Consider the following 24,326-nt stretch of genomic DNA (forward strand, 5'->3'; position numbering starts at 1 on the left):
TTGATCCCTTAATGTACTAAAAATCACTGCCTTACCAACAGTATTTTGGGAGCACCACTGCCATGGAAGTGATTTCAAGTTGAATTGATGCTTTGTGTGGAGGTTGGGAAGGAGCAGCATGGCACAAATGGCCCCATTTTTAAACTATTGTTTTGAACATTAGCTTTGAGCGGAGTACAAATGCCAATTCCGCCCCCTCAGAGCTCTGCCCTCTCCTCCAAACTCCGACCCCACCCTGGCCCTTGTGGGATGCCCTTTTCTATTTCTTCAATTTCCACCTCTGCCTAATTTGACACCGGAGCATTCAGCTACTCCAGAGAGAGAGAACATAAATGATGAAAAAAAAGACCCATTACACGTAAGAATGTTTTACTCAGGATTTTTAAAATTAAACTCTGCAACTTCTTAAAGATTTCTTTAGGCCAACATGATGAGGCAATGTGAAGACAGGGTCTCCTTCCAGAGGTCTTGGCTTTCATCCGATGGTCTCTTTGATCCAGGGAAGGTAGTGGGAAATTCGAGTGTATACCCCGGGAGGGAAGTCCATGCCGAAGGAGACGATTCCTTCTACGACGCCATTGCAGACCAGAGGTCCGCCGGAATCTCCCTGCAAGGGAAATCGGATGCTTAAGATTCGGTTCTATGAACGATTGCGGCATCTTTTTTCTCCGAATGGCAACTTTGCTGAATTATTTTTTCCACCCATTTTACCAAATTTGTTTACCACATTTGAAAGGCTGAACATGTGTCTTTTAGACTTTTTAGAATCGCAATCAAGATGCAACGACAAGCAACCTGGAGGAACTGCTGAGATCACACAATAGGATTTAATGAGATTTAAAAACAAGATCCTTGAGTTTGGGCACCAAAACGTTGCCATGGCCATGCCAACATACATGTTTAAGAATTACTCAGTATGTAAAAACCCTCTTATAGAACTTAAAGGTTTTAGCAGCGGGGCATTTTCTAGAGTAGGGGTGTGCAACCTTTGGCTCTCCAGTTGTTTCAGACTACAACTCCCATGATAGCTGGCTATTGACTATGCTGGTTAGGGATGGTGGGAGTTGTAGTCCAAAACATCTGGAGAGCCAAAGGTTGCAGATCCCTGTCTAGAGCAGTGCCACACACGACGAGCATGGGCTCACCGATGAACTGGTTCAGCTGAAAGGAGGGTTATATTTCTTTAACTCTTTGTTTCAATCTGCAGAATCCTGTTTGAGTCCCACATCATCTCAGAGAGTTCCACTGAGAATGTTTCTTCTGATCTGCACTTACACTTCAAAACATGCTCAAAGTGATCCGTGCCCATCCGCCCCTTACCTTAATTATTTCCGCTCCCTGGGGTAATAGGCGGCCCTCTCCCAGGCACTTGTATGGATTGGTCCAGAAGTTACGACATTCATTCATCAGCAGGGTTTTTTTCTTGGGGTTTTTTGCAACTGATTTTTTGGCTGAAAAATCTTATTTAAAAAATATGAGGTTGGGGCGTGGGTAAAGGGATTTAAGGGATAAGTGGGTGTGGGGGATAGGTAGTAAAAACTGTAAAGGGGGATGGGGGAAACCTCCCCAAATAAAAAAAGTGATGAGGGTTTTCGGCAAAAAATAGCCCGCAAAAAAATCCATGAAAAAATCCCCTGGCGATGGAATAACATAGAACCGCCCAGAAGTGGTGACACAGTATCCATGCCCTTCTTTGGCACGACCCTGTTTTGCAAATATATTCCGTTTGTGCCCTATCTTCCCCTTTGGCTTTTAAGCACCACACATTGGCTAATCCTGTGTTCATGCCCGGGTTTGTTCCAGAAGTGACCCTCATTTTCCTAGGTGTGCACTGTGTGCCATAACCCGGGAGCCAAGTTCGTGGGAAATGTACACATCATAGTAAATATTTCTTGCTTGTCCAGCTGTGGATTAGGGGGTTCCAATGAGCACAGGCCTGGCATCAGACAGCAAAATCCAACCTCACATGTGTTTAATCTAAGAGAAGAATACAGGAAGCCTCTCTACCAGCAGGTTGTAATGACTGGACTCACTCTGTAGGTGACCGCACCTGCTCCTAGTCAGTGACTGGTCAGCTATGCACATTATCTGGACCTGAAAATGAAAACCCAGAGAGGTTGCAACAGTCCCTGTATGTGCATGGAGGGAATCGGATTTTTATGCGCGAAACAGCATTTGTCTGATACCGGGAAAGGGAACTGAAGGGTTGTCCATGAAATGATTGATTTAGAAATGTCAGCGGAAGACAAAAAAACGAAAGTTATTTGTACCATTTGTACGGATACCGAGCTGAAGCACAGGGAGACAGTCATTTGCCCAAGATCAAACCACTGTGAGCAATTAGTGAAGCCTACATTAAAATCACATTTCCTTTCCTTGCCTTTCTTTTTTCCATTTATTTGTAACACGGGGCACTAGTCACAGTGCATAGCCCCTTCAGTGAGTGTGACGTGGAAGGCCTTTGTGACTCATGGCCAGTGCAACTGGACACCTGCACTTGCACACTAAGCCATAGCAGCTTCAGCCATGACTGCGCCCATCTCCAGGGCCATTAAGTGTACTAAATTGGGGCAGAAGAGGAGGTGCCACCACAGGCTCTTCACACTTCAAACTGGCAGCATTGGCAGGACCTGGTGCTAAAGATCGAGCAAGACAGACGATTTCCTGTGACCAGGCCCCCAGCACCTTAACCCGTGCTTAATTTGTGGGGGGGGGGGGGCGAGCGCGACACTTTTTTCAGAACCCTGTCACATGTTTTTTAAGCCCAGCTTGATTGTGTTGTGGTGTTTTGGCATATTATTTTAACTGGCAGTCAACAATAGTGTGGCAGGCCAGTTTCTCTGCATCCTCGGTTGGCACATTGTTATTCACAAACCTGATGACCCAGGTCAGCAGGGCAGGCCCATGCGAAGGCCAATATCGAAGAGGAGATCCAGTCACGAGTGCCAACCTAAGCAAGACGATCTTGCTGCAGTGTTCGACAGTTCAGTAATGATTTTGCCTACGTTCGTCCAACAATTTACCATAAGAGAAAAACATGTTTGCTCTTTCTCTCCTGTGGTTAGATAGTTAACATGGTTCACACCAATAGGATTAGAGCAAAATGTTAACGATGATGTGTTTCAAAGAAACACTTAAACATTTGTTTATTTCAAGACACAACTATTATGTTGTGTTTATTTCACCCTCAATATGATATGATAGGTTATTTATAATGCTCTTAATACCCAGAGGTTTCTAAGCATGGAACCCGGGGATCGAACCTGTGTTGCTCTGCGTCGTCTTGCTTCCCAGGCGAGCACGTTGCCCCTGAGCTATCCTCCCGATGAACCAGTAGGAGTTGGAGCTTTGACTCCAAACATTTTGATACCGTACGGAGCAGCCAGGTGACACTGCAAGGGGCAACAGTGGGTGGTGTCAACAGTAGACGGGGAGCTGCACCTCCCCTCATGCTCGAAAATATTTGGGCCGAGGCACTTATTTTCTTACAAATTAAGCACTGATCTTAACAGTACTCCAGTGAAAGGCGGTTTAATTATCTGAAAACGCGCCTCAGGTCCGCAGTTAAGGAGGCTGCAGGCTAATGAGGGGAAGGAGAGATCAGCCTTGTTTCTCATTCTTTCCACTTCCCCGTCCTAGCCCTCGAGCCAGAGGTCTCTGCTTTGTTTGTGAGGGAGAACAGGGAACCCAATACATGTTTCCAAGTGACCAGTTACCAGTGAGGGTGCCGGGGCATAGGGTTAGCAGATCAGCTGCCTGCTGGACTAGCAGGAACAGAAAGCACTGGGTGTGGAGCACGGTAGAAGCAGCAGAACGTCAATGCACTGATTCCCTTCAACCCCCCATGCAGCAACAGAAAGCTATTAAGGTGATGTACCATCTCTGTATGTGGAGCAGGTAGCACCTTAAATGGGAAACTGCTGATAGAAATAATACCAGTTAGTAAGCAGCAACGCGCCGCATGTGTCATATGGCCTGAAATCATGTGTTGAAAGTATTTGTGTGATAACAGCAGACATGCACACAAATATGTACAATCAACACCTTACAAATACTTTGCACTGGAATGCCCTTGCTCTTTCTCTCTGTTCTACGGGCCTAATTTATGGCACCTTTGGTGTGGTGCACGTGACTTTGCACTGCCAACAAACACACTGAACCGGCCCTGATACACAGAACGGTTCAAAATGTATTTTTGCAGAGCAAAGTTGCACTGCAAAAGTACTCCTTGCTAAATGTTGGCCAAGTGTGGAAGCTAGAATTAAAATCTGTACCCACTGGTTTCAAAGTTAATGACGTATTCGGTACTCCTATTCCTTTCCTCTCTTTCATTTGCTAACCTCTCATCCATCCTTCTATTTTTCTCAATTTACCCCCTGCCCCCAATACCTGTGGTGAGTGGGGTGGCGTGAAGGAAGGAAGGAGTATAGCTTGAAGGGAGATGCTCTGTTTGAGTGAATTGGTCGTTTAATGGTAGCTAGGCACGTGCTAAATGGGTGGATTGTGGATGAGTGTTCCTGATGGGGTGGGCTTGTGAGAGAGTGTTGCTAGGCCTGTGTGAGGATTAGGGGTGATGAACTGTCTGTGGGGGAGGACAGAGTGTGGGGATGGGTCTGTGGGGGTGGATGAAGTGTGTAGACGTGCATGTGGGACCACTGGTCCAGGGTGTGGGTATGACTTTGAGATGAGAGTGGGTTTATATCTGTGTGGTCCACTTTAGTCAGAATGGTTTGAATACAGAAGCAATGCAATGCGAGAGCCCTCTAATGTGTAATTATTGCTGATGATTGTAGCTAATCCACTCTGATGGGTTTAATTAATAATACTGAATAGGTGCAATATTGCTAATCCCTTGCCCAGTCTCTTGTTGGTAATCCTCCTGTCAATTGACCGTTATATCAAATACCCTACCTTGTGATCAGTTCCATGTCATTTCATCGCGGGATGTTTTTTTCGCGGGTTTGTGGTCATTCTTGCTAATACCTCCTCAGGTCACTACTGTCAATACCCTGCCTTGTGGTCATTCTTAATAATACCTCCTCGGGTCACTACTGCCAATACCATGCTTTGTGGTCATTCTTGCTAATACCTCCTCGGGTCACTACTGCCAATACCATGCCTTGTGGTCATTCTTGCTAATACCTCCTCGGGTCACTACTGTTGATATCCTGTCTTGTGGTCATTCTTACTAATACCTCCTCGGGTCACTACTGCCAATACCCTGCCTTGTGGTCATTCTTAATAATACCTCCTCGGGTCACTACTGCCAATACCCTGCCTTGTGGTCATTCTTACTAATACCTCCTCAGGTCACTACTGCCAATACCCTGCCTTGTGGTCATTCTTGCTAATACCTCCTCAGGTCACTACTGTCAATACCATGCCTGTTGTCATTAATACTGATCAGCTGCATGCTGTCTAATATGCACATTTTGCTTGGTGTCATTGTTCCTGACCCTGTATGATGGCCATTCTTGCGAATCCTATGGGACATTGTTATTGCGGTGCAAGTGTCATTGATGTGGGTCTTATTGGCCAACACACTTAAGAAAATGTGTTTGAAATGCAGAGCGTGGGTTTTGGTTGAACAAGAATGTTGGTTGGGACTACCCCTCAGTTGCTTAGAGAATGGATACTTTTTCTCAAGGTGAGAAATACTTAACAGTGATCCATGTTTTGTTTGAATTATTTGGTTTGGTGGAATATTTAGCAGGGCTGCATTTTCACTGCACTGGGTTACCTTCTTGCAGTGTTGCCCATGTGGCCATAACATGTCTCTGCTTTGTTATCTTTTTCAAATGATTGCACATTAACGTGGAATTTGATCAGAAAGAAAGAAGCAAAGCAATCGGCCAGACAGAATATTAAGGCTCAGAGACAGTAGGGCTCAGAGGGCACCAGAATGTTCAGGGTGGAGTACCTGTGCACCTTGCAGCCATTGTGTATATTTTTGAGATAAAGAATGAAGTCTCCAGCGACTCGGTGTCATAGCAATGGAATCCAGGAAGATGGTGTGTGGGATGTAGCAGCATTTAGAATAGCTTATTTAATATGCAATAGCGCCTTCTAGGGTAGCATAAGATGTAATAAGGGTACCATGAAAAAGGTTCCATAGACATAAAATTAGAATGGAGGCACAATTAAGAACCTGTACCTCTATGGTGAAACTGTTGACGAGCTGATTGTGCGCAAATTCTCTTGTCCCTCTAATTAAACTCTATTGTATGAAGGTGCCCCCTATGGTACTTGAAGCATTCAGCATAGGAACACGGACCCAGTGACCAGGCGGCGGCGGTAAGTACCGAAGGAAGGTCTGCACTTTCATCTTCAGTTACAGGTTAAGATCAAGGGAGAAACACAGAGGGTGCTCTTCCTACAGCTACAGTCCCATGCTGAGGTTCCCTTAACCGTCACTTTTGGAACCCTCACACACTCCCACTCCTCATTCCATCAGGCATTCCATACGCAGCACCCAGCAGACAACATGCAGGTTTACCACCGTACTCTATGCTATAGAACTGATGATTTCCCTCACAAAGAGCACATTCTTGGATAGACTTTAAGGGCGTATTTTGAAAGAGGTCTTAAAATCTGTTCCTATAAGTATCATTAGATTGGAGTTAGGTTTGCAATCTTGGTGGACTCAATATATGTATACATGCATTTCATTTTATCTTAAAATTGGAAAAGCGGAAGAGAGCAGTATATCTGCTCAGTTAGGTTATATATATGTGGTTTTAGGATGAATTATGAAGTGGTGTGTATGTTGTGTAATAATTGAATTTGAGATTGTCTTTTATCTTTGTGAAAAGGAGGTAGTTCTACTCTTGTTTGTACGTTTTGTGTAAGGTATTATGCATAACATAAACACAAATAATAATAATAATAATAATAATAATAATAATAATAATAATAATAATAAAAATGGTGGCACCTGCAACACCTGGCCATGCCCAAACAGTGACCCTCAAACAATGCGTCCTTGCTGTGTCAGTGGGAAGGCTGTGCGCATTTTCCCACAAAAGGAACCCTTGAATATTCAGAAGCCATGAGCCAGAAGTTCATTGCCCCTCAAATATTCACGGTTCACTTTTGGGGGTGCAAATTAGACCCTTCACAATTCCCTCCATCACCCTTATAACGCCCCCTGCTTTCGCTACTTTATATAGCCTCCCCGCCTCAAGAGTAGTTTGAAACTCTTCTCTTTCTAGTGCAACTCAAGATTGATGAAACTAGGATAAGCATATAGATGCCCCACTGGCCTATGGCAGTCTCTCGCACCCCGTAGCGTAGTGGGGTGTGTTATAGAGCCCTGTGTGGGTGAGGGGGCGGGGTGCAGCAGACTGCACTCATTTGCCCGGCCCTAAATCTCAACTCCTGGGTGACCTCAGGCTTTTCTAAATGAATCTCCTAAAAAGTTTGAAAAAATGCACAGGACCTGGAACCATCCAAAGTTCAGGCAGTTGATTAAATTCTCAAACTTCTTCGCCCGGGGTTAGTCAGCGGTCCCAAGGAAATTTCTTTTTTGTATGTATGTGGGCTTGTAGAGATTAGGCGTGTCTACGAACGAGCCATCCTAGGTCCTGCAAGTTGTGACAATTCACCACCGGGCAGGAAAAATATGGTGCTAACTAACCCCAACTCTGCATTGTAAAGAGCTCTGGTCCTTCATAATGGTACAAAATTAAATTCAAAATGTCGGCCGGACCGCTAGCAATTTTATCAGCATCTCACCATGTAACTATCCATTGCGTGCACTTACCACCACGCATCTATCCACTGTGCACATCCATCAACAAAGGCCCATTGTCCCATTAGAACCTGAGCCTATCCACGGTGCCTGTTTACCACGACGGATCTCCCCCAAGGCGCATTTACAAGCAGGAGCCTATCTGCTGGGTTAACACCATGCCACTGTCCACTGGAAGTGTTTACCATTATTAACCTGATTTCACTTTTTACCACCATAGCCTTATCCATGTCGGTTCTCAAGGAAGTATTTGATTCCACTGTTTTAACTGAAGTGACTAAAATGTTAGATTGTGCTTATCTATCAAATGTGCATGACCCTTGCCATCAACACCATGTGACCGCTCCACGGTGCAGACCTCTCCCATTCCATGCATCCTCATTATAGTGCCTCCCGACCTATGGCCCCGCACATTAATAAGAGCACTCCTGGTTCATGTGACCTAATGTCATCCCCAATTGGCTCATTCTGATTGGTTCATGGCAACCTGATCTCTAGTATATGTTATGTGCGTGTCTTCTGGAACGCAAAGTGACGACTTGCTTTTAATGAGACACATATCTTATCTCCCAGGTCTGTCTTGTAGTCATGAAGCATGTCATAAAACAGTGACGCCTAATCCCAGTGACCTGAACCCAGCACTGACCTGGCTGGAGTCCCGTATTTTGTTGGTGCTGCCTGCACATATCATGCCATCATCCAGGAACGGGAAGAGGCGGGTGCACTTCTTCCGGCTCACAATGGTGATGTCGGTCTCGAACAGCCTATCTGTGCCCCTGGAAGCGTCGATGAGGCCCCACCCAGCCATGCTGCAGGCGGTGCCCGTCTGCACGTCGTTGTCCACCTTGGGCAGCGGAATGACCTGTACATACTTGTTGATAGTGGCGGGCTTGGCTAGCTGTGGAAAGGAGAGGCATGTTGTTAGGGTATTTCCACAGTGTGGACAGTTCCACCAAGCAATAAGCTCACTTATAAGGCAAAAACAGTCCGACTGAATTAATGACCCGATTACTTACTGGTAATTTTCATTGCTCCGAGTCGGGATCTTCCTCGTCACACTCCTTACCTCACAATCCCTTGATATACCTTACAAACCACCCTTTCCCACATCAACATGGAGTAATTACTGGACTGGATAAGTCCTACCTCCATGTTTATGTATTTTTTGGATCTTTCCTCTAATCAACTTACAGGACTCCTCCCAGCCCTACCCCCGGCCTGGTAGCCTAAGCACACTCCTACAGGGCAGGGCAGGCAGGAATGAGGAGTGTGATAAGAAATATCTGGACTGGGAATAATGAAGATTATCAGTAAGTCATCGGCCCATGATCCCTTCGTCTGGCTTCCTCGTCACATTCCTTACTTTATTGAGTATACACCAAGCATTTAGCAACCCACACTCAGACACCGGAAATCCTCATGGATAAAGACCAGTGAGCAACAGACAGGCAGCAGCCGACGTGGAATGCAAAGGTGTTCTTTTCACTCAGTGCAATGTGAATAGGCAGACCCCTACTGCAGAGCCAAAATTAGACCCGGGGGATGGTTCGACCGACAGTTTGTAATGTCTCATAAATGTCGTGGCGGGTCGCCCTGTCTTTGCTCTACAGATTTCTTTGATAGAAGCACCGCCCAGCTCAAGAAGCCACCACACACCTAGTGGTTCCCCCCTGAAAAGGTCTGGGTAAGGACACCTTTGCGTCAGCATATACCATGGAGAGTGTCCACTTAATCCAATTACTCTATGGTGCTAGCAGACAGGCTCGGACTGGCCTATAGGGCAATAGGCCCATGGCCGAGCCAAAAATACAAAATGCTCGTGTGGGCCAGTTTTTTCGGTCAAAGTGGGGCACTTTTTTGGCCAATGTGGGCCAGTTTTATGAGTTACTTCACTGTGCAGCTAATAGTTTTGGCCAGTGTTGCTGAATAGATATTCTTTAACATGTACAATTTGCATCACATTTGAACAAAAACCTGCCCCTTGGGTACTATCCAAACAGCGTCACAAAAGGAATGAATTCCCATGAGCAACTGTGGGCCACTTTTTTGTTGGTGCCCGAGACAATTTTATGCGCCAGTCCGACCCTGCTGGTAGATGGCTTAGTAACAGAAAGGATGGTTTGGAAGGTCTGTCAAGGGAGGCAACACCTTAATGAAGTAAGGACTGTGACGAGGAAGCCGGACGAAGGGTTAATGTGTGTGAAGAAGTGGAGCAAAAATAATAGTTTGGGGCTTTTGTCTGTTATGGTTGCCACCTTTCTTAAAAGAAAAAACAGGACTTGGGACCCCAAATGACTTTTTACAGGCCCCACCTCCTTGACACGCCCATTTTATAGGTTTAAAAACTAAAGTACAATATCAAGGGGAGAGGAAAAAATCATGCTTGCTGTTAGTTTTGGTTTCTCATGCCTATATTCGAACAATCTGAAGATAAAGGATGAAAATGATATGCCACTAAATGATATACTGTGCAGTTTCTAACATGGGAACAATGAAAAGTTGAGTTGATACTGACTTAAATGGAACATACATTTACATTGTGGTTGCACTCAAGACTAAAGTACAGGGACAGTGCTGCTGCCTCAACTTTGATCCTTCTCATAATGTATTAGTCTAGGCCCAATGAGAACTCCAGCTGAGCACCCTTTTAAATTACGTTAAGTCATGGTCCAATCTTAGACAGGGAGGTTCTTTCTCAGACTTCAACATAAACAAGGGTGTGGTAAAATATGTAGAATCCAGTCCGAATACCCTCTTGTTGTTTTATACACATAATATTTGATACATCTTTCTTTGAAAAAAGGAAAATAACATATTAATCCACTGGCACGTTTTGCCAGATCAATACTTGGCACTGATCATTTATTTATGTTTTAAATCCTATTACTTTTAAAAGCACCAGTTCACACATTCCTAGAAGCATCATCTTGTTCTCTGAAAGCCGATGAATCATTAGAATAGCTCAGTGGGTTAAGAACCAGCAGCAGATATCTACCTGCAGGTTTCACATAAAATAGCGGGTGCATTAACCCACCAGGCCAACATTTCAACGGAAAGTCAGAGGGAGATAGTGTGCGAGTGATTCTTTAACCCTTTTATTACAGCACAGACTAATAGCAGAATGGCCTGTTGCAATTTTTAAGAAGCATTGCAATTATTGTGCAACTGAATTAACTGTGTAAGGGAAGAACTTGTCAAAGCTGGTTTAGCACATCCAACATTAAGCTTGCTCCTCCCAATCCCACCAAGCACTTAGAGGCACAGGCCAGTCAGAAAATCTTGCTGGATTTTATTTTCTACTAGAATGTTATTCGTTTTGTCTCATGAGATAAGAGGCTGAGCTGTAAAAATTGACTTGCGACTAACCTTTCCCCGTTCCTCCTCGCCTTGCATAGAAACTGGCCCGTTATTAAATCTCCACTTGTGATCTTTGTTGTTGAGCTTGCATAACAGTAATGTTATAGACATGCTGCTTCCTTACACAATAGTTAAGTGTAATTTTGTCAAAGGAAATGCAGATCTACAAGTAGCAGGCTTGAAGGTTGATGTGAGCCTAGAAGCCACGAATGGTGGAACTCTCTCTTGGTATTGGTTTGCTTGATAGATCTACAGGGTGGGGACTACATTCAATCAAAGCCTTAAGTACTAAGAAGCGGTCCCATAACATGTCTAACACCTCCCATCCAGCCCTGGCTGTTCATTCAACAGCAGTTTGCATTCTGGGACTTGTAGTTTAGGTGTTCCCAAATGTGTGTACAGCAAATCATCAAACGCAAATTGGCATTGGCTAAAAAGCAAACACAGACCAGTAGAAATAACAATATAGGTTTCGGGCTAGCGATTGCATAGTAGAATACGTTTAATAATGAGTAAATGAAATACTCAAACCATGTTAGTAAATTAAATGTGCTTTTATTTTGTAATATTTTAAAAACAAGGGTGTCTTCATATGTTAAGCATTTTGATTTGAAACTTGGTTGAATTGGAAACGTTATAAAATAAGTAGCATTAGTGTATTGGAAAAAGAAAAAGTGTCTTTATAAGAGAGTAACGCATATTTTTTATTTCTTTGCTTTTTGTGTGGTGAATTGGGTGTTGCAGCTGGAAAAAAGATCCTCCAAGAGCGGGAGTGTTTTCTTAAACAAAAACATACCAGGAAGTTGCTTTGCTGTTTCCCTGTCAGTTTTTGAAGTCACAATATTCAGAATGCAGTCAATACCAGTAGGTATTGACTGCACTCCGAACATTCTGATTGGCGGACAAGAGGTCAATAACTATCTCTGTGTGCTCACATCATGTCAATCGTCGCTCTCCAGCTATACTTGTAAGAGTCTTAGAATGTCAAAGTGCAGTATAGGCACTATGCAATCAACCCACATCACATAACCCCCTTCTTAAAAGTCTGCCCTGTCACCTTATTGCATCAAACCCTTAGCAGCCAAAGTGGAATTTGGTATGACCATCTGATTATGCCTCTATGCTTGTCCATGTCTTACTGCCACTGTCTTGGACCCTCCTAAACAGTGACTCGCCTACATATAAAGCTACACGAAGAACTACAATAAAAGATTAAATGGAGTTCACTTGGATTTTATGGGTTGGTTTAGGCATTTTTTCTTACATTTTTATGATTTCAACAAATTCCATATTGACTGTGTCATATTTATCTGCATGTTTTAGTATAGCCATTGTGAATAGCCACAGAGTATTGCCACCGTGTCATAGCTGCATTTTTAGAATCTAGCCTAACTTAATGCCCACATTTAAACCTTGCTGCCTTTGAGTATAGCCTCTATTAAATTTAGCTGAAATATGAGTACAGCCACTGTGTCATATTTAGCTGCATTTATTAGTAAAGCCACTGTGTTATATCTAGCTGCATTTTTTTGTATAGTCTATGTGCTTTATTCAACTGCATCTTGGAGTATAGCCACTGTGGTTTATTTAGCTGCATTTTGAGTATAGCCACTGTGTAGAATCTAGCCTCACTCAAAACCTGCCCTTTAAGCCTAGCTGCCTTTGAGTATAGCATCTGTGTTATATGTAGCTGCATTTTAATTATAGCTACTGTGTTACATTTAGCTGCTTTTTGAGTGTATCCACTGTGTTCATTTAGCTCATATTTGAGTATAGCCACTGTGGTATATTAACTGCATTTTGAGTATAGCCTCTATGTTATATTTAGCTGCTTTTGAATATAGAAACTGTGTAGAATTTAGCAGCGCTTTGAATTCACTCCCTTTTAAATTCAGCTACATCTACGTAACCAAGAAAACAGCCCGGAAACAGGAGTATGTATCACACTCCATGCTTATGGCCACCCACCCGCCTGCATCTGCCATCATACACTACTATAAGACGCATTACACAGCACCTCTGCCATAAGAATGCAGCTATACCCCAAGACAACATTTCGGTCTAGCTGCACACATAATGTGCCTCCTGTCTCGCATACTCCCCAGACTACCTCACAGCAGCCATCCGCATGCCAGCTCGACATGGGGATCGAGCTGGGACTTGGCCACACCTACCTACCTTCGAATTGGCTAAAATGCGCACACGCATTCTAAACTCCTCTGACAAATTTCCCATACCTGGACTTTTGTCCTTCGAGGGCCGTCCCCAATGATGCTTTGAGACCATACGAATGGGTAAAGGCGCTATGCAAATGACAATTACAAAGAAGGCATTTGTATTCTCATTCATGACCAGCCATTTAAAGCTTGACCTTTGACCCTGTGGAGGATGTTTCATAGTTTTCGTGAGAGTAACCAAGAGATGTATTTCTCACCTTCCTCAGTGAGTCGGAGGCCTCAGTAAATGGATATTTCTGCTACAAGTCTAGCCAGTTGAGCTGGGCAATAGAAGCACCTATTATTTAAAGGACTAATAAGGCACAAACATGTGGGAGAAAGCTAAAAAAATACATATCATTGTGTTTCTTGCACTATTATACATGGCCCCATTCCACACATGTTTGCATTTGCAGCCCCAAACAGGCAATGCAACATGTCTGCAAGCGTGTTGCTTGCATCCCATGTTGGCCCGTGCCAGATGTACAATGATCAGCAAGTCTGGCCTCCTTGAATCCTGGTACACGTAGTCTTGCATTTGCAATTGAAAAGTAATACTACAAGTACCAGAATGCAAAGCAATACGTTGTAAAATGGAATGCCGCGCTGTGCATCTCCTGCCTGGCATGGTACAGCCTCAGGCCTCTGCTTGCCTCAGAGCGGGCAGTTTCCCTTGTTAGGAGGACTTACCTTCAGCAAGAGGATGTCATTAAATGGGATCATGGAGTCGTCGTCGTACTGTGGGTGCACGTGGTAGCTCTGGACTGCAAACATCTGCTGCGCGGGCTCGTACTTGTGGAGATCATGAGCTCCCAGGATGATTGATACACTCCTGCAACAGGAGAGAGGCCCTGAAATTATTTTTATGACCAGAGTTATCCCACTTCTCCTTCAGGTGGGGGCCAAGTCAGATACCTTACATGTGTAGGGTGACACACTTGGCACGACATCACCCACCCACCCACACACTGTTTCTCCATTCCATTCCATTCCATTTCTTTTTTTTTTTTTAAATACAATTTTGTAATACGGTACTTTTTTTCAGGTAACAGAAATGCATAAAGCCTACATCTCCCAGAATGCTTTGGTTTGTTTATTAATGAAATCCCAGAACTGGAAATATGGTATCCAGGAACAAAGGGCAATATGGGGAGATGATATTTGGAAATATAGATTTTGACAAGGATTACAATAACGTAATATCAATTATCAGTGAAGCAGACCCGGACCTCAACAAGAGACTCGGGATCCTGCCGTGACCATCACAGACCTTGTGCGATTACTGTCTGACAGAGAAGGGGGGCAGAAAAGTACACATACGCCCCAAGAAGGATTGCATAGCTTTCCACCTAAATGACATTCACCTTAGAGACCATTGGGCGCGGGGTGGAGGGGGTGGGTTATAATTATTTTTATTTTACAAAAGAATATCAAAAATTCAAACAAGAGAACATGCGCAATAGGCAAATATACTGTGAACACATCAGAGAAATACTAGCAACAGAACATCATTTGCCCCATGTGGGAAAGAAAAGTAGAAAACTAAAAAGAAAGTAAGAGGAAAAAAAGAAAAGAACAAACAGGGGGGTTGAGGCGTCAGGCATACAGTACACCGAATGTGTTGCACATTTCTGGGTGTTTGTATAATTTCCCTAATGTTACAGGTTGTGTGGATTACTACGGAAAGATGTACTCACTGGCTATGCATCAACAGTCACAGCTTTGCTTACACCGGACTCCTGTACAATTGAATAGAAGTGGAGTGGGAGATGACACTTGATGGTGGATTGTGCTCCAGGGATCGGTGATCAGAAGCACTTCCATGGCACCAGAATCCTACTCCACCCCTTCTCTCTCCTTCCACGCTCTCTTGGTTCTAGCGAGTAGTCTTGATTCTGCCACTCTCGGCAGCAATCCTGGGCAGTTCCTGGAATTATTAACCCCAGGCTTGTTTTGGTAGTAAAGGCGATCCCAAACAAATTATCCTCCATGCCTCAAGAGTCTGCTTGAGAACATCTTCAACCCATCACGCAACAACGCACCACTTCTAGCAACATGGTTGTGTCACTTGGATAAAGTCTGACCTAAAATTCCCTTTCTAGTTTGGACACATTATAACTCACATGCCAATTCTGCACTTTTTCTTTGTTCTTCCGGTTAGCTCAACATTAATTTAAAGTTCTACAAACATTGACCCTTGACCTCCCTGCACCACTTTTTCCATAACTCGCTCGGTTCAGCCATTACTGAACCCACCCACGCCCCCTCACTTTTTCCCTTTTCCTCCACAGACCATGGTCTTGATACCGATGGTGTAGGCAACTAAGCCAACTCACATAGGCTTTGGCACTTTTGAACTCCTATGGTGGTTATTTGGGGGCAGTAGTAACGCATTCCAACCGTACACAATGGAGATGTCTTGACCCCAAAAAAGTACAGCCCTAATGGGTTTTAAGTTCTTGCCTATGGCCTGGAAGCTGCTCACTGTCTCAGCTGGTGAGGACAGTTATTGACGTTATTTGTGATAACCCTGGTGAACATTTTATTGTGAACACTGTGTTCGTGGTTAATGGCAACATTATGGCTTTCGCTCTTCGCCCACACCTTCGCTCAACACGCATCATTTGTGTTTTTGCCCTGTCCTGTATTCATTGTGTTTGTTTTCTTAAGTCGCTATTTCTTGTGCTATTCTCTCATCATTTGATTAACTAAAGTTTAAATTACAAAAATGAATATGGCATGGTCCGATTTATTTCACTGCAGGTGGTGTTTCCTGTGATGGAATCTGCTTCGGGGAGAACTGATGGGCCCAAAAAGATTAAAGAATACTTGAAGCCATGATGTGTTGAGGGAGATAACATGTGTGAGTTAAAAATTCCTAATCAAGGTAAGCGTGAGCCGAAATAACCAACTCAGGTAGGTTTAGGGTTTGACACCTTAAACTGAGTCTGGACTATAACTCTCATTAGCTCTAGCCACCATAGTCAATGATGTTGGATCATGGGATTTGTAGTCCACCTACCCAAACGTTCGCACACCACCTTTCCTCTTGCCAGCTCCACTGGCTCTGATACCCCAGAGAATTGCCTTCAAAGGGCTCTGCATTGTATGCAAAGCCATGCACCTCAAAACTCCATCTTACTTTCACGACAAACTCAAACAAGCTCAAACCCGTCACTTACACAAACACCAGACAAACCAGCCATCGCCTTCTACACAATCTTCACACCCTGCAAACTCGCATGCACACAAAAACAAGCATTTACCCACCGGGCAGCCAGGGCATGGAACACCCTACCTCTTCACATACCACTGCATCCTCCATCACCACTTTCAGAAAGAGTCTCAAAACATACCGGCTCCCCCCACATAACGGGACCTTCCCCCACTGCTATCACTTGTCTATCCTGATCTTCCTATCCTTTCCTGAAAACATTTTCTGACTTTTTTTTAACCCCCCCAGCTTTGCCAAACGTTGCCCTGTGTAAGACACTCTGAGACCCTATGGGCAGGACCAGCACTAAACAATAATTCAAGTAAAATAAAAAAGCCTAGCAGAGCTGGAGAGCCATCGGGCGCAGTCCACTGAAACAAGTTGCCCACAAAGGTTCAACAAATACAAAAGGTATCAAATCACAAATCCAATCACACCTGCAAAAACATTTACAGCCTCATTCTGAGTTGTCCGGTCCGGAAATAAAGTGCCGATAACAAAGTATACTGGTACCTTTCCGGACCGGCCAACTCTAAGTCTGCCGGTAGGGGCTCCGATCTACGGGCAGGCCTGACCTGTCAGTAGATCCTACCGGCAGATATATGCCTGAATCACCGGCACCGTTACTAACGATGCTTGTGATTCGGACAACCCCATACCATGGACTCCTAAAGGTCTCCATGGAATGGGGAGTTACCGGCTTCTCCGCCGCCCTTAATATCCTGGTAATGCCGGGATATCGGTCCGCGGAGACAGTAGAAGAGTTTTCCGGTATCCCGCCGGAGTTACCGGCAGGATACAGGGGAACACATAATGAGTGGCTCAGGCCTGTATGACTGAATTGGTGCACCCTATTTCCAATCTGGTAACAATTCACCCCAGTTTGACACTGCATTCAAACATTTGCACTAGGGAGACTTTTCCCCCTTTGTCCAAGTGCGATGCAATCTTGCACTTGCATCAGTGCAATGTTTCTCTTAGATTTGATGCTTACGGTGTGTGGAAGTATAATATTCAGGAAGCAGACAGCTCATGTTGAGTGACAATCCGAAAGTAAGTTATGATCATAAAATAATGTATGTGAAGTATTCAATCTTTAATGATCAGTTCAATATGGAAACTACAGCTATTTCAGAGTGATTTTCAGTTTTTATTAGCAATGAACTCAAAATGGAACACTCATATTTGCTCAAAAACTTTTTTTTTCAATACTCTTTTTTTCATTAACATAGGAAGCAAATAGGTGGCCACAGCCTACATTTTAATCTTAACACGTTATTCAATTCTGCAATTTCAACATTTATGGGGGAATCTGAGACCCTTTGTTTCAAGTTGTCCAATAGTGGGGCTATTTTTGGTTGGTATTGCGTCCTTTTGCTGACACCTGTTTTTTCGACTGGTATTTTGCCGAAAATGTGCATCTCAATTTTTTTGGGGGAGGGGTGGTAAAGGGTAAATAAAGTGTTAGGGGGTAAGGGAAATAAAACAAAAAAAATGAAGGGTGGCTTGGGGGTGAGCCCCCCCAAAAATGATTTAAAACAAATTTCGATTAACTTTTTCGGCAAAACACCCGTCGGAAAAAAGGGGGTCGGCGAAATGACATGGAACCTTTTGGTCATGCCATAAAGTCTTAGGGTTATATGAATGACATTAGGGAGACTAATGGCAGACTTTAACTACATTACTCAGACCATGTGAAGATTGTGATCACATCCAGGGTATCTGAGGTGAATGGTAATAATACGAATGAGTTGTGCTGTTATATAGCGCTTATTGATGGATCCTCTCACTTTTAAGTGCTGTAATAACAGGTGTGATCATTTCCCCCTTGAATGGTAAATTATTCATCGTCCTGGAGACCTGGGGTACATTTTCATTGTAGTGAGGAGGTTCAGGGTAATGTTTTCTCCACGTGAGTAAATTCTGTTTCCTTGTTAATTATCTGAATGAGACCTGGAATTATTGTATTGGTAGGAGAGCGACCTGGGATAACTGTAACCATATACACACTAACAGGATGCACACACAATCTTTGGGTGAAAAACGTAACAAAAAGCAAAAGAATTGGATATCAATATAGTACGGTAAATAAAACATTATTATGATGCGTGTGGGATATACCAATTAGGCCAAAATTGGTATCAATTATATAATATAGCTATATTCCTCTTTTCTTAAAAAGAGCATCCTAGACAGACTCGACTTGGGCTTTTAACCCTTCCCAATCTTATTTTTGTCTGATAAGATTGGGAAGGGTTAATAACTCAAGTGGAGTGTGTTTGGGATCCTCTTTTTAAGAATAGATTAATTTAGAAGTATAATCTGTAACTATGACATGCAGTTTAGGGGGATATATTTATGGCATCTGGGAGATCCGAATTAAGGTACCGGGTAAATGTGGAATAATTCTGAATATTAGCTCTAGTTACTTGGATTGACAAAGGGTAACCCTGTGGTAACTTGTAGTCACATCCCAGAGATCTGCCATACATTTGAATCACACCAAGGAGCTCTGGGGTCATTTGCCTCCAGGTTAGCGTACGAGAAACCTTGAAACAAACATACATTGCATGTAACGGTTAATCGTTGTAAAGAAAGGTGAGTTTAATTGTAATGAGGGGCTCTTGGGTGAATCTGGACGATAATGTTCATAAACTTTCATTCCATTTATCTTCATGACAAGATATGGGGCCTCATCACGAGTTGGGCTGTATTCCCGGCTGTAATACCGCCGACTGTAATAGCCCTAGCACCGACCGGTCTGGTGGTATTACCACCGGATCACAGGTTGGGCCTTAGCGGAAATTCCCCATTCCTGATTGGGACCATTGGATCCAATGGGGAATTCTCGGTGCTAATACTGCGGGCTAATACAGCCGGCTGTAATACAGCCGAAAACAGGGATTTTCACCTCCAGAAAAAAGCTGTAGGTAAAACAGCCGATTTACCGCCCAACTCGTGATAGGGCCAGCCCTTAAATGCGGCGGTAATACTGTTACCACCGCATTTAAGGGCTAGAGCCTAACTCGTGATGAGGCCCATACAGTGACGCATACAATAGAAAGCAAGCATTGGCCATGCCAAGAGTTTGGTCTTTTGTGTAGGGCTGGGAAAGACATTTACCAGGCAGTGCCGTAATGGTGCTAACTGGCCGTTAATGGTAGCAACTGCAAAATGGTACAAGTACCTGGACATATAATAGTGGTACCTGGCAAATGCCTATCTTATACATATACACAGGCCAAAACTGTTGTCGTTGCCAGTGTTTTTTTTTTTTTTACAGGGCTTCAGTGAAGGAGGACATGCACACTGCTAATAATTCAAGTGCCTGAAGGCAGACCTGCTTAAGACATTTGCATTACACCAGCAGCACATTTGCAGCTCCAATTAAGTCATTAACTCTCAAAAGACTGCTTGGAAATGGCATGGTCGGAAACTTTGAGTGCAAAGTTTGATGTTCAAGGTTGAAAGTCTAGCTGAAAGAGATCCCAGTAGGATGTGTATTGGGCGGGGAGGGGCACAGAAATAGTTGGGAATGACCATAGGCCAGGGGCAGTCAATGGTTGCGTAAATTTCCAAACAACACCTACAAACTTCACGTTCCTCCTCATATGCCATTTCTCCATAGCTGCACTGCAGTGCAAGAGTTTCGGCTTATAGGTGGAGCTTTAGTGCCACCTAATGGCTAAAACTAATAATATGACAAATGGAAATCACACTTCATAACTAGAGACATCTGACACCACACTAAATGACGTAGACAGACCTCACCCTAAAGGGATTACAAATAATTACATGTAGTTGAAAAGAAGAAAACATATTCAATAACAGTTAAACAGGGCAGGGAGCCGTTGGTTTATTTTAAATCGTGCCAGGGTGATATCCTTTTTTCTAGGTGGGTACTGGTGCCTGTTTGAGGGAGGGTTGGGGTCTTAGCCGTGTGAGGGTAGGGACGGTCATGGTCGGGAGACTCTCTAGAGGGCAGAGAGACCCGAGCTGTCTTGGATGAGAGGCGCGATGGTGCACAGAGTTGCACAGGGCGAGAAAGTCTAATGGAGAAGAACGGTGTGTGATGTGGTGCTTACGCGTTGCAGTGCGCCGCTGTCATCACCCACTGAGGGGCCACGAGGAAGCCCCCGCACATGTGCCCTTGATGCTTCAAGGAGGCCATGTACGGCCTGGAGTGCGGCTTGGCTTCATGTCCTCCAATGATCTGGTGCCGGAGCACACCTAGCAGAACACAGAAACCAAAGAGAATCCATTGGCAAAGCGGGAAGATAGCTCAGCAGCTGAATGCACCTGTTTCAATGATCTTATTCATACAGCGCCTATACACAATGTGTTTCAAAGCGCTTCACAGCAAGGGAGGGAACAAGGTAAAAATACAAAGACATTCAATGTGGCCATGAACAACAAGAATGTGAAAATAACGATCGTACTCGGCCTGGCGACATTTCAGATAGTGCAAGAGCTAAGACACAGATAAGGAAGGAGGGGGTGGTGGGGTTGAAGAATTGGTTTGAATATGGACGTGGCGAGCTCAGTCTCCTGTCCTTTCAAGGTTGGCAGAGAAGGACCTATCATATGCCTTGTAGTGCACTGTCTGTGTGATTGACCAGCTGATGGCAAATTTGAATGCTCAGAATGTGGCCAATGACTGGTCTTGGCAACATTCTGAAAATAATGACACGGCCTTTGTGTGAATGGCAAAAGGCTATTGGTCTGTTGCTCATCCGAGCCGCCGACCCCTTATTTCGGCGCTGTCAGTTGCATAGGGACCTCGGGCGATTGCTGAGTGGAGCATTGCCAGAGACATGACCGGTTGGAGGGATGGAGGGAATTAGCAATGACAATGATAATGATGTGTTATTTATATAGCGCCTTAAACCAAAGCGCAAGGAGCAAGGAGAGCACTCACTCCCCGGCCTGTGCCTCTTGCTCCACTAGATCCTGTGACAGCTGTGTCACTATTACACGACAATGTGCGTCACATTGGGGGGGACAAGGGTGTTTGTCTCGCCCCCCCCCAACTTTTGTGGCACACCATTTTGTCCCACACATTTGGCAGGGGCTTCTTTCATTTAGATGTCATGTTCCCAACCTCCCAACATTTTCAGCACAGTTACTCCACTGCACACGACAGAAGGGGCTGGAAGGGTACGACTGCGGTGCCGCGCAGGGAATAAACGGCCAGGGGGTTCTGTAGAGGGCAGACCTGCTTCAGTGCCCCACTGGGCCTGCTTGCTCTTTTACGCCCACGTGCTACCTTACCCCCTGCACATAAGCCTCATTAGCTGGCGTTTGTGCCCCTTAGTAAGGTCCAACGGGGACGGGTGTGGAGAGCAAGCAGGAGAGACAAGGGACAGATTCGTGGAATTATTTGCGTACAGAACAGGGAGTTGCGCGCAAAATGCTACGCAAATCCCGTTTTAAACGCAACTAATTCCATGAATCGGGAACCCCGCTTCTATCATGAGGGGATAGCATTATACAAGTAGTGTTAATGACCGCAGGATTATACAAGTAGTGTTAATGACCGCAGGAGCTGTTGCAATGGATTATGATCATTCAGTTCCCGATTTATTCAGATCATAACTCTGGTAAGGCTGTGACTGGAGATAACGACTGCTCCCTCAGTCAATAACGCTACATTCTTAAAGCACCCAGAAACCATATAAGGCATATTAACTGAGGCGGCGGGCCGACCCTGTCACTAATGTCTCACCACCAAGTTAAGGGCCAGAGCCGGCCGAGGGTCTCTTAATGCGGGCAGTATGGACGGGAGGCAGCCTTGGCATCAGTAGTTATTTTTTTATTTTTTGTGTGTCTTATATGTTTAGAAAACATGTAGCCATTTTTATTAATACAATGCAATTGCGAAATACGTACAAACAATAAAATAAATAAGCTTTTTGAAATGAAGTAAACAGAAAACCAACAAGGAAAAGGAACAAGGAAAAAGAGGCAATAAAAACAAAGTAGTTATAAGACACAGGTGCTAAGAAACTTACCTCCCAGCATCGAACCTTAGGCGAAAAGGGACTTACAAAGCGGCAGGTGAGGAGGTGCTGCTTGTGTACATACATCTGACCTGCGTCTAATTACCGTGCGTGGGAGTGGGCGATGCGTAGGGGACACGAGTGTGGGTAGATGCATGGGGTGCCGAGCTGGAGACTGGGGGAGAACGTGGGCTGCATCAGTGGATACACGCCCGCTTACTAATGGTAGATTAGGGGGCACCGTGTCTCAGCTGCCAGGACGTTACTCCACTCATTCTCGGAGGTTTGTTATGCTATGTTATGTTAAAGGTACTTATATAGCGCACCGTCACCAACGGAATTGGTCCCGAGGCGCTCTGGCAGATCTGTAAACCAGAAGGTGGGAAGCATTAGTAAGGTGAAAAGGGAGTAGGATAGTGAGAGGGGGGGTATACTGTTGGCAGCTTCAACTCGGTGGACACCGGGTGCTGTGCTTTGGTGCAAGTATTGGATCAGTGTCAGTCCGCGTGTACTGTTGGTGCAGTTCATGTGTTGCGGTGTGGTGAAGTGGGTGCAGCTTGTCGCGCGAGAGATGGTTGTGTGAGTTTTTCAGTGATATAATTATGCAGAGAGTGTGAGCTTATATTGGTTAGTGGGTTATATGACATTTAACATGCTGATCTACATAGTTCCGTCTAAGTGTGGCACATGCTAACATTGGTGAATTCATTATCCTGTCTAGATAAGGCGAAGGCTAATGTTCTCAAATTCTATGTGTGGCACATGCTAACCTTCACAATCCTATCTAGATACGGCACAGGCTAATGTTCTCAATTCTAAGTGTGGCACATGCTAACATTCAGGTTCCATCTAAGTGTGGCAGATGCTAACATTCAAGTTCCATCTAGGTGTGGCAGATGCTAACCTTCACAATCCTATCTAGATACGGCGCAGGCTAATGTTCTCAATTCTAAGTGTGGCACATGCTAACATTCAGGTTCCATCTAAGTGTGGCAGATGCTAACCTTCACAATCTTATCTAGATACGGCACAGGCTAATGTTCTCAATTCTAAGTGTGGCACATGCTAACATTCAGGTTCCATCTAAGTGTGGCAGATGCTAACATTCAAGTTCCATCTAAGTGTGGCAGATGCTAACATTCACAATCCTATCTAGATAGGTTTGGACCCATATCTGTCCCTCCCCCATCCTTAGAGGGCTTTCAGAGGCACTGGCCTTTCAGGCGTTCACCTCATTTCCTTAGAGGCCAGCCCGACTCTGTGGGCCTACTTACCGGCAATGGCACAGGAAGAGCAGAGTGAAACCAGGAGGAGCAGACGTGGCGTGTCCATCTTGAGAAGGGACGACGTCAGTGATGCCCCTTTCAAATGGCGTCATGAACCCGGGCCTTCTTTCTCTGCTGCGCCTTTATAGCCTCAGTCTGGGAGCCTGGAGGAGGCGGGAGGCCGGAGAACTCCTATCTCATCGGCCCAGCATCAAACAGTCCTCAACGCCACGGAAGAGCGCTGCGGGGTATCAGATCTCAGCGTCACCACACAACTGTGTCTATGGGCTGCGGGCCAAGCCCTGTGTCATGGCCATTTCCTCGAGGGACTCATAAAATACACGCCCTATAGATAGGTGTGTCTCCTAATTTAGAGAAGAATCCAGAATCGTAGGGGTGACCAGTGGAGAGTTAGTAGGGGGTGTCCTCTGTGCTGTAATTCCATTTAACACAATCAGATACCGGGATGCTTGACATGGCTACCAATGTGAGACTGCACTGATTCCCGGGGAAAGATGCCACGCG

General features: G+C 44.6%; 1 protein-coding gene across 2 annotated transcripts; it reads right to left on the reverse strand.

Moving 5' to 3' along the window:
• Positions 1-352: 352 nt before the first annotated feature.
• Positions 353-24,080, reverse strand: LOC138569905 (duodenase-1-like). 2 transcript variants are annotated; one of them, XM_069648339.1, is made up of 5 exons: positions 23,811-24,080; positions 20,623-20,767; positions 14,014-14,155; positions 8,397-8,648; positions 353-607 (listed from the first exon to the last, which is right to left on the reverse strand). In XM_069648339.1, exons 1-5 carry the CDS (start codon positions 23,866-23,868, stop codon positions 476-478), a joined length of 729 nt encoding a protein of 242 aa, XP_069504440.1. In that variant the 5' UTR covers positions 23,869-24,080; the 3' UTR covers positions 353-475. The 2 variants fall into 2 exon arrangements, with proteins under 2 accessions (XP_069504440.1, XP_069504450.1); XM_069648349.1 differs by lacking the exon at positions 20,623-20,767 and having other exon boundaries at positions 23,811-23,946.
• Positions 24,081-24,326: the final 246 nt, after the last annotated feature.

Source organism: Ambystoma mexicanum, chromosome 1p, assembly GCF_040938575.1.
Source record: "Ambystoma mexicanum isolate Mex_15411 chromosome 1p, UKY_AmexF1_1, whole genome shotgun sequence".
Classification (NCBI taxonomy): Eukaryota; Metazoa; Chordata; class Amphibia; order Caudata; family Ambystomatidae; genus Ambystoma; species Ambystoma mexicanum.